General features: G+C 38.1%; 1 protein-coding gene across 4 annotated transcripts in view; it reads left to right on the forward strand.

The window, feature by feature from the left end:
• The first annotated feature begins 1089 nt into the window (after nucleotides 1-1089).
• Nucleotides 1090-9463, forward strand: part of ero1a (endoplasmic reticulum oxidoreductase 1 alpha) — an 11163-nt gene continuing 2789 nt past the window's right edge. The window contains exons 1-11 of one of the 4 annotated variants that reach the window (XM_076078599.1): nucleotides 1090-2653; nucleotides 3561-3680; nucleotides 3754-3837; nucleotides 3911-3952; nucleotides 4806-4870; nucleotides 6213-6286; nucleotides 7821-7941; nucleotides 8289-8350; nucleotides 8427-8453; nucleotides 8569-8661; nucleotides 9245-9463. The exon at nucleotides 9245-9463 is cut by the window's right edge and continues 28 nt beyond it. In XM_076078599.1, the coding sequence (XP_075934714.1) occupies nucleotides 2585-2653; nucleotides 3561-3680; nucleotides 3754-3837; nucleotides 3911-3952; nucleotides 4806-4870; nucleotides 6213-6286; nucleotides 7821-7941; nucleotides 8289-8350; nucleotides 8427-8453; nucleotides 8569-8661; nucleotides 9245-9463 (976 nt within the window). In that variant the 5' untranslated portion in view covers nucleotides 1090-2584. Of the gene's footprint in view, nucleotides 2654-3560; nucleotides 3681-3753; nucleotides 3838-3910; nucleotides 3953-4805; nucleotides 4871-6212; nucleotides 6287-7820; nucleotides 7942-8288; nucleotides 8351-8426; nucleotides 8454-8568; nucleotides 8662-9204 lie in introns of all 4 variants that reach the window. The other 3 variants (XM_076078598.1, XM_076078597.1, XM_076078600.1) reach the window with 3 other exon arrangements.

Consider the following 9463-nt stretch of genomic DNA (forward strand, 5'->3'; position numbering starts at 1 on the left):
TTTTAAGAGTTTTTTCCTAGAACAGCTGCTCGCTGTAGTGTTTATCAAACAAACTGGAGGAAATAGTTCAGCATCTGTTGGGGACTATTTTCAGCGGCGGAATGATCCACATTTGGTGCTCTAGTGAGTGTTTGTGTGATGAGTCAGAATGAACTACAGAGTGATGATGATGATGATGGTGGTGATGAAGCTCACTGATGTGTTTTTAATTGAGATTGATCAGGCTTGAGATGCGTTCACTGTCTGCTCCTTTCGTGGGATTTGTTGGCGTTAAGAAAGGTAGAGAACATCACCAGACTGCTGTCGGTGATGTAGTCAAAGGGATTATTGAAACTCTCGTACTATTTGCAGTATTTTGATGTACTTTGATGTGACGTTGCCATGTTTGAGTTCTAAAGGCGTCGATACAAAGTTCAGGAGATTTCTTTCACTTTCTCGTCTGTGACTGACGGCGTTTAATTACGTTTAGCTGAGAAAAGTTCCTAACGTTCAGAGTTCAGAGAGACACGGGACATCAAACCAAATGCTTTATTGTTTTTATTATTTTAATTTGTGAATGCATATGAGCTGTGAGGGTTGAGAGCTAACGCTGTGCACACTGCAGTATTAATAGTTAGAGAACGCCGTGATATTCCAAAAACATGTAATGTACTTGTATGCTGTTTTGTATCTTTCTTTTCTGTCCTAGATTCTGCAGTTTTAGTCGGTTTATGTCGATGTGGGATGCCAAGACCTTTTCTCTTTTCTTTATTTTATTTTGTAAATCCAGCAGCATCCGTTGTGTAACAAAGTGTTACCGCTTGACTGTGCTCCTTTATTTCATCTAGTTTTATTTTATCAAAGAGCCGATGTCCTGTATTGACTGCAGGCTTACGTATATATTTGACAAAAGAATATTGTATGTTTAATAATAAAAAAAACTCAAAAAAGGACAAAACATTTGAAGAAAATGATGAAAACAGAAGAAAGTTGAGGAGTGGATTTAGAACAAAGTGTAATTTATATGTTAAACTGCATGCACGGGGTGGGGAGTCATATGTGGAATAACTAACGGCGGTGCCTTTCTTTGTACTCGAGACATTCACACAAACGTAAATGTTTTTACAGACGTTACAGAAGAACCGGCCGAGTCGTCACGTTCACACTGTTTATTAAGTTCCTGTTTGATCCTCGTTTACACGTAGAAACACCACAGAAGAAGAATAACTTCTGTCTCCTAACTTCACTAAACTGATCACAGGAAATGCATAAAGATGATTCATCTAGTTTGTGTTTGAGGAGACGACGACGGGGCGGCAACTGATAACATAATATGCAGATTAATGATTAATTAATTATTCGTGTGTGTGTGTGTGTGTGTGACAGTCAGTGTGTGTGTGTATGACAGTCAGAGAGTGTGTGTGTGACAGTCGGAGAGTGTGTGTGTGTGTGTGACAGTCAGAGAGTGTGTGTGTGTGTGACAGTCAGAGAGTGTGTGTGACAGTCGGAGAGTGTGTGTGTGTGAATACATTCTAGTGTGTTTCGATGTGTCTTGCTAGTAGCGTTTGTGTGGACGTACCAGAATGCTGTGACTTAGCATGCCCCCCCCCCCCCGCCTTTAACATAATTAATATGTTAAAGTTCACCTGAATCTGCAGGTTTAAAAAACATTTTTACTTTAAATGTCAAAGTTTGACATCACGGGAAACAAAAGAAACATTTTGAGGCCCCGAACTTTAGACTAAACTACTTTTATCAAAACTTTTAAAAACTTTGAGCGGTTCTTTGATAGTTTCCAACACTAAATGAAGAATTATGTTCATATTATATCTGAGTGCAGGCCTACTTCTTCCTCCACTGAAAGTACTAATACCACACTGAAAGTACTCCACTAAAGTACTAGTCTGAGTAGTTAGACCTGCATTCAAAACATTTCTGAAGTAGAATTATGTAGTCTAAGTATTACCAACAAAATGTACTGAAGTATAAAAAGTAAAAGTATTCATTCTGTTTGTGAGAAACTGAAGCATGAAATGTTTTTTTATGTCTTGAAAAAATCCTTGAACAAAATTTAAATAAACGAGTCCTGCAGCTCCGCCGTGCGGCTGACGTTGGTATTACATCACAGTGACGTCACCCACGTAAAAGCTGAACTGCACTTAAAACACAAAATAATCAAAAAAAGGAGGAAACCATTTAAGTTTGGTTATCTGCGCGCTTTACTATTTTATTATATGAATGAATAATTTTTTTAATGAATTACAAATATATTTATTAAATTAATAGGTTTGTGGGTATTAAGATGTATGTATTATATATATGATAGAGAAATATTTTAATAATATTTTAATATTTAAAAACATATTTTAATTTTTAAAAACATTTTTTAAAGATTTATATTTAATATTTTTAATATTTTTAAATATATATTTGTCAGATTTCATCTGTCACGTCTCTCACGTAGCGGACTGGAAACCGGAAGTAGAAGGTGACGTGACGCCACCGCCTTTCAGCGCCTCGAGCCCGGATCCTCCTGATAAACTCTGCTCTCACATTATATATTATTATATATATATATGTTATATATTATAAGACGGAGGTCGTGATGAAGCTGCTGCTCCTCCTCCTCTTCCTCCAGGTGCCCGGATGTGCGGACAGCAGGTGCTTCTGTCAGGTGAGCGAGTTTATTTAAAGTATCTTCACCTGTTGCTGTAAGGGAGCGTGCGTGTGCGTGCGTGTGTCGGTCTCGAGACCGAAGCAGGAAAAGTTGCATTGTTCCAAAAACAAAAACATAAAAACACATGTTATATATGATAATTATACATGCTTTTTAAATAGTGGTGGGAAGTAACTAAGTACATTTACTCAAGTTCTGTACTCATTCTGAGGTACTTGTATTTTACTTGAGTATTTCTGTTGTGTACCACTTTATACTTCTACTTTACTACATCTCTGAGGCCAATTTGTCCATTACTTATGTGACAGCTTTAGCTACTTTACAATTTATTTATTTTTTGTACACAAAACAGAAAATAAATTGTTTTTATTTGTTCCAAATGTGAAGATTTGCGGCTTTTCATTTAATTATTTGAATTAATTTTTAACTCTTTAGGTTTGTGTCCTCCCATTGGCTGGACACTACCAATGACATGATGTACAAGTACCACATCACAAGTAGAAGTCATTCATTTATAATCTGAAAGTACAGAAGCACTACAACCATAATGTACTCAAAGCATCAAAAGTTAAAGTACTTGATCTGTGAATTATGAATTAATATATATTTGAGATGATGGTATTATTAATCCTGATGTTTTGTCTACATGACGCAAGTGAAGTTTAGTTCAGTGGTTTCCAACCTAGGGGTCGGGGCCCTCCAAAGGGTCACCTCATAAATCTGACGGGGTTGTGAGATGATTAATGGGAGAGAAGAAGAAACTAACTTGTGATATGCAAATATATATATATATATATATTTATTTAGTGATTGGTTTACACGACGTAAACCAATCACGTCCTGGTCGGGTGGGACAGGAAGTAGACCCTCGTTAGATTGGATCCGGTTTCTCCGTCCTCTGCAGGTTTCAGGAGATCTGGACGATTGCACTTGTGACGTGGAAACCATCGACGGCTTCAACAACCACAAACTCTTCCCCAAACTTCAAACTCTTCTGGAGTCAGACTACTTCAGGTTCTACAAGGTGAGACACGCACACACGCACACACACACACACACACACACTGATACTGAGGACTCGTGTTGATGATCTGCAGGTGAACCTGAACAAGGTGTGTCCGTTCTGGAGGGTCGGAGGTGACTGTGGTCTGAAGGACTGTGCTGTGAAGCCCTGCTCTCCTGTGAGTTCATCTACCTGCTGAAAACACACTCACCTGTATTCACATCACTCAAACTCTGATCTCTGCCAAACAGAACCAGGTTCCAGAGGGGATCAGATCCTCCTCCCAAGACCAGGTGAGTCAGTCCGGACCAGCTGCGTCAGGTTTGTTTTTTAAAATCAGAATAAGTATTTTAAACAACTTATTTTTGACGTTGTCCATAAGAATCCCTAAATCCACCCGATTTTTATTTATGTAACAAATGAGTAACTTTGGGATTATGACAAACATTTGTGATTTATAGTTGGTAAGTAACATAATAAATATTTGGGATTTTAAAAACGTAGTTTTGTGTGCATTATAAATCATGTTGGAATAATAAATAACTCATTTTGAGGAAGCTATAGAAAAGTGTAGATACAAGATCGGATATATTAAAAAAATACATTTGAACAAATACTAACCAGCAGAATGTAAAGACTCTTTATGAGTTTATGAGTTTATTATAACTAAACTTTAATAGATAACAAAGACATTCTTTGGATTATATAGAAATGACACATTTTGTTCATTTTATTTGGGGCATTCAACACGCAGCTAACGGCTCCTTTTATTGTCTCTTACAGGATTAAGAGTCTCGGATTATTAACCTTTATTTAACCAGGCGAGTTATTAGGAACAAACTCTTCTATATAAGGATGTCATTAAAGGAACAGCTGCATCAAATCTAAACATCACAATAAAACACATGAATTCAATAAGAACACACATTATTCTGAGATTAAAACAAGTGAATCACAAAGATGTTCACGCTCTTAAAAAAACGACAGAAATTCAAATTCATCATCTCAGAACATACAGCACTATACGTGGGTATTTAAAGATGATGACAAATAGGATTGTTAAAGTACTTTGTGACTGAATGAATCCATATTCTATCGTGTGTTCTGTGTGGAATCATAACTTTAATCTCTTCTCTGTGCGTTCAGGGTTCTGCAGAAGTGAAGGACTGCGAGCAGCCGGAGAGTCTGGGAGCTGTGGATGTTTCCTTAAGGTGGCTGTGCAAACATTAAGTACAATACACACACGTAGTACTTTAAAATACTGGTATGTAGAGTACCACATGGCACCAGTACATGTAGTACAGTATACTCCAGTTTACTGTATACTTCACTACATGTCAGTGTACTACATTAATGTACCTGCTGTAGTTAAATCAGCGTTGTTGCAGATTAACGGTGTTTTCACTCACAGGTCTGATCAGACTTCAGGCTGAAGCTCTGCTGGGATTTAAATGACGTCATCGTGGACTTAATAAGAGTAATGAAGTTATAACAAAACCTAAAAAAATGATGTTTCACTCGATAATAACTTGTTAATACAAATACTTATACTTTTAACTTCAGATAAAAGATATAAATCTGTAAAGGCTCCATAACTTAACTCTGAAAGGACATTTTTCATAGAGACCACTTTTACTTTTGATCTTTTAAAGTTACTGTGAGGAACTTTGATCTGGTCCTGAACCAGTCTCAGTGTAGTCCTGATCCTCTATATGAACCAGTCTCAGTGTAGCCCTGATCCTCTATATGAACCAGTCTCAGTTTAGTCCTGATCCTCTATATGAACCAGTCTCAGTTTAGTCCTGATCCTCTATATGAACCAGTCTCAGTGTAGCCCTGATCCTCTATATGAACCAGTCTCAGTTTAGTCCTGATCCTCTATATGAACCAGTCTCAGTTTAGTCCTGATCCTCTATATGAACCAGTCTCAGTGTAGTCCTGATCCTCTATCAGACCTCCATCAGTAGAGAGACCGTCAGAGAGAAGATGGTCTGTTTCTATAGAGTTATTCTTAATGCTCGTCATCGGAGCCACCGGGTCGGATTCTGGTGAAACCAGATGAACTCATGCAGGTTCACCAGAAACTCCTTCAGCTCAGACTCCAGCAGAGACCGGTCCACCGTGGACAGACCCAGATCCTCCAGCAGAGACCGGTCCACCGTGGACAGACCCAGATCCTCCAGCAGAGACCGGACCACCGTGGACAGACACAGATCCGGGTTCACCTGCAGCCTTGGACCTGCAGTCGGAGCTCCGGAGGGAGGAGGAGAGCTCAGCTCCCGGCAGCAGCAGCATCTCCTCCTCTTCCTCTTCCTCTTCCTCCTCTTCCTCCTCCTCCTGCTCAGAGACACTACCACTTTAGTCCACAGGGACCAACAGAACCAACACTAAATGAAAGTTCCTCAAAGAAGCTTTCAGTGCATTTTGCTCGTAAAACTTTGATTACAAAACAACGTTGTCACAACCTGAACAGTTGTGATCTCCTGCGTGACCTCTGACCTCAGGACGCTCACAGTGAGGTTGAACTAACAGACTTCTCTGTTTTCATTGCAGTGAGGAGACCAGAGAGGCTCTGCTCAACTGGAGCAAACACGACGACGAGGCGGAGCGCTTCTGCGTGGTCGACGGTACTTTTTATAATCCATCAGAATGAAGGAAATCAAACAAGCTGTTTGATATTAAAGTATCGTTAGCAACAAATGAAAAGCAGAGAGCTGCTGATCGACATGTCCTCCTTCAGGTTCATGTTTTCACAGAAGTAATCCTCCATTTTGTTTTAGGTCTGTGATCAGAATACATTTAAGTTAAAGTTAAAAATAAAAACGATTTAGGGAACATGATGGTTGAACTGCACCATATTTAAATGAAAACAACCTGAAGACTTCAAATATAAATGGAGAATAGATACTTTTGTTGGGATTATGAAGGTAACAGTTCATACTTTTTAGGCGTAACAATTACAATAAATAAAAGTGTTTTGGAAACATAGTGTGAGAAACATGTTTAAGGAACATTATGAAAAGTATAATATATGATAAGGGAACATAATTTAAATAATATATAATGTTTTAAGGGAACATGAAGATCAAATACACATTTTTAGAAATATAAATGGCAAGAATACATAAGAGGGAAAACATAACTGAGTAAAAATGTTTTGAGGAGATTATATAAATTATCATTTTTAGGGAAACTGATGAAAAGTATATCAAATCATTAGGGAACATAATCAAAGGAATGTATAATGTATTTTTACAGAACATGGGGAAATATAAGTGATTATTTTATACATTTTATAAATGTATTCATATTGTATTTTTTATTATATTAAATGTTTAAGGTATGTGAAGAGAAAATTGAGCTTATAATGTTAAGAATTTATAACTTTTAGAAAAACAACTGAAAGATTAAAAAGGAAAATGTTTTGCTAATATAATGTGTTATAATATAATGAGTTATAATATAATGTGTTATAATATAATGTGTTATAATATAATGAGTTATAATATAATGAGTTATAATATAATGTGTTATAATATAATGAGTTATAATATAATGAGTTATAATATAATGTGTTATAATATAATGAGTTATAATATAATGAGTTATAATATAATGTGTTATAATATAATGTGTTATAATATAATGTGTTATAATATAATGAGTTATAATATAATGTGTTATAATATAATGTGTTATAATATAATGTGTTATAATATAATGAGTTATAATATAATGTGTTATAATATAATGAGTTATAATATAATGTGTTATAATATAATGTGTTATAATATAATGAGTTATAATATAATGTGTTATAATATAATGTGTTATAATATAATGAGTTATAATATAATGAGTTATAATATAATGAGTTATAATATAATGAGTTATAATATAATGTAAGGAGTATTTTAGGGGACATGATTTAAACCAAAGAATGTATATTTTATGGTAATGTGTGAAACACATACATTTCTTGGTGGGTTGTTGTTGTTGTTGTTGTTATTGTTATTATTATTATTATTAACGCTACACAGGTCAGTCCTCCTCCTCCTGCTTCACTTCTCTCTAGCTGAGATCACACCTGGCTGATCAAACACAGGTGGTTTATTCCTCATTGTTGGAGACTAACAGCTGACTGAAGCCTTCTGTTCCCAGACGAGGAGTCTCCGGACTCGCAGCATGTCGACCTGCTGCTGAACCCGGAGCGCTTCACGGGCTACAGAGGACCAGAGGCCTGGCAGGTCTGGAACAGCATCTACGAGGAGAACTGCTTCAAGTAAACACTCACAGGGATACAGCATCACGGCTCAGATGAGAGGAGCTTATCTCCATACTGGTGCTTTCAGTCGGATTTTATGCAGGAATATTTTCACAGTGTTGTATTAGTACTTTTACTGAAGTCAAAGGATCTGAATACTTCTTCCGATGTGGTGAAAAACACATTTAATGCATCTTTAATTCAAAGCCCTCGACATGTTAGTGCTGCTCATATCTGAGGAATAGAGGAAGCAGATGAATGAAGTAGATCTCTCTCTCTCTCTCTCTCTCTCTCTCTCTCTCTCTCTCTCTCTCTCTCTCTCTCTCTCTCTCTCTCTCTCTCTCTTCCCCCCCCCCACTTCACAGACCGTTCACCATCAAGCGACCGGTTGTTCCCAACTCGTTCCACAGCAGCTCAGGAAGTGAAGGTACGAGGTTTCTCCACTGTGACATCGAACCACGATTCACTTCATTCAGATTAATAACGTGTTCATTTATTTACAGCAAAGCTCTTCTACAGCTGGCTGGAAGGTGAGCTGACGTTTCACCTGAAGAGAGAAAAGATGTGCTATTATTATTTTTTTAGGGTTTTTGTGTTACCTGTGTGTGTGTGTGTGTGTGTGTGTGTGTGTGTTCGTTCTGTCAGGTCAGTGTGTAGAGAAGAGAGCTTTCTACCGGCTCATCTCTGGCCTCCATGCGAGCATCAACATACACCTGAGCGCCAGGTACCTGCTGGATGGTGAGACACGCTGACGCTTCATTTATTCAGAATAAATTCTTTAAAAAGAACTGATTGTTCTCAAATAGTAGCTGTACGAATGGAAAACTAAATAAATCAGCATTAATATAGATTTTCAGTAACTGTCTGATTGATCCAGTGAGTCAGAACTCTCTGTTGTTATTTACTCCGTCATCGCTTTCTCTGGTTTTTCTTTATTCGATTTTCAAGAAACAAATACAAACAAGACAAATAAAAAAATCAAATGAAATAAGAATACATTAAAAATGAAATAATGTTTCTCCTACAGTTAATTATCACTAATGTCCAACTTCATCCGACCGTACAGTCAACACACAGCCAGGTAAAGGTTACGATAGTGTAACCCTAGTTCTATGAGCACAGGCTCCGCCCTCTACTGGACTCTGTGGTGATGCTCTCCTCCAATCACGAGCATGCATTTACCCAATGAACATGTGCATAAGCATAGCCGGCCAGTCAGGACGTGCCTACCTGGTGCAACACACACCCATAGAGTCCAGTAGAGGGCGCAGCCTGTGTGAGTTAGAGCCCCTCCCTCTGTCATCCCCTTCTTTCCCTTCAGACAGCTGGTTTCAGAGGAAGTGGGGTCACAACGCGTCGGAGTTCAGACAGCGCTTCGATTCGGAGCTGACGGCCGGCGAGGGGCCCAAGAGGCTCCGCAGCCTCTACTTCCTGTTCCTGATCGAGCTGCGAGCGCTGGCCAAAGCTCTGCCCTTCTTCCAGCGGCCGTCGTTCCGGCTGTTCACCGGCAGACCGGAGGAGGACCGGAGACACAAAGAGC

Source organism: Anarhichas minor, unplaced genomic scaffold, assembly GCF_050575085.1.
Source record: "Anarhichas minor isolate MPS153535 unplaced genomic scaffold, ASM5057508v1 ptg000067l, whole genome shotgun sequence".
Classification (NCBI taxonomy): Eukaryota; Metazoa; Chordata; class Actinopteri; order Perciformes; family Anarhichadidae; genus Anarhichas; species Anarhichas minor.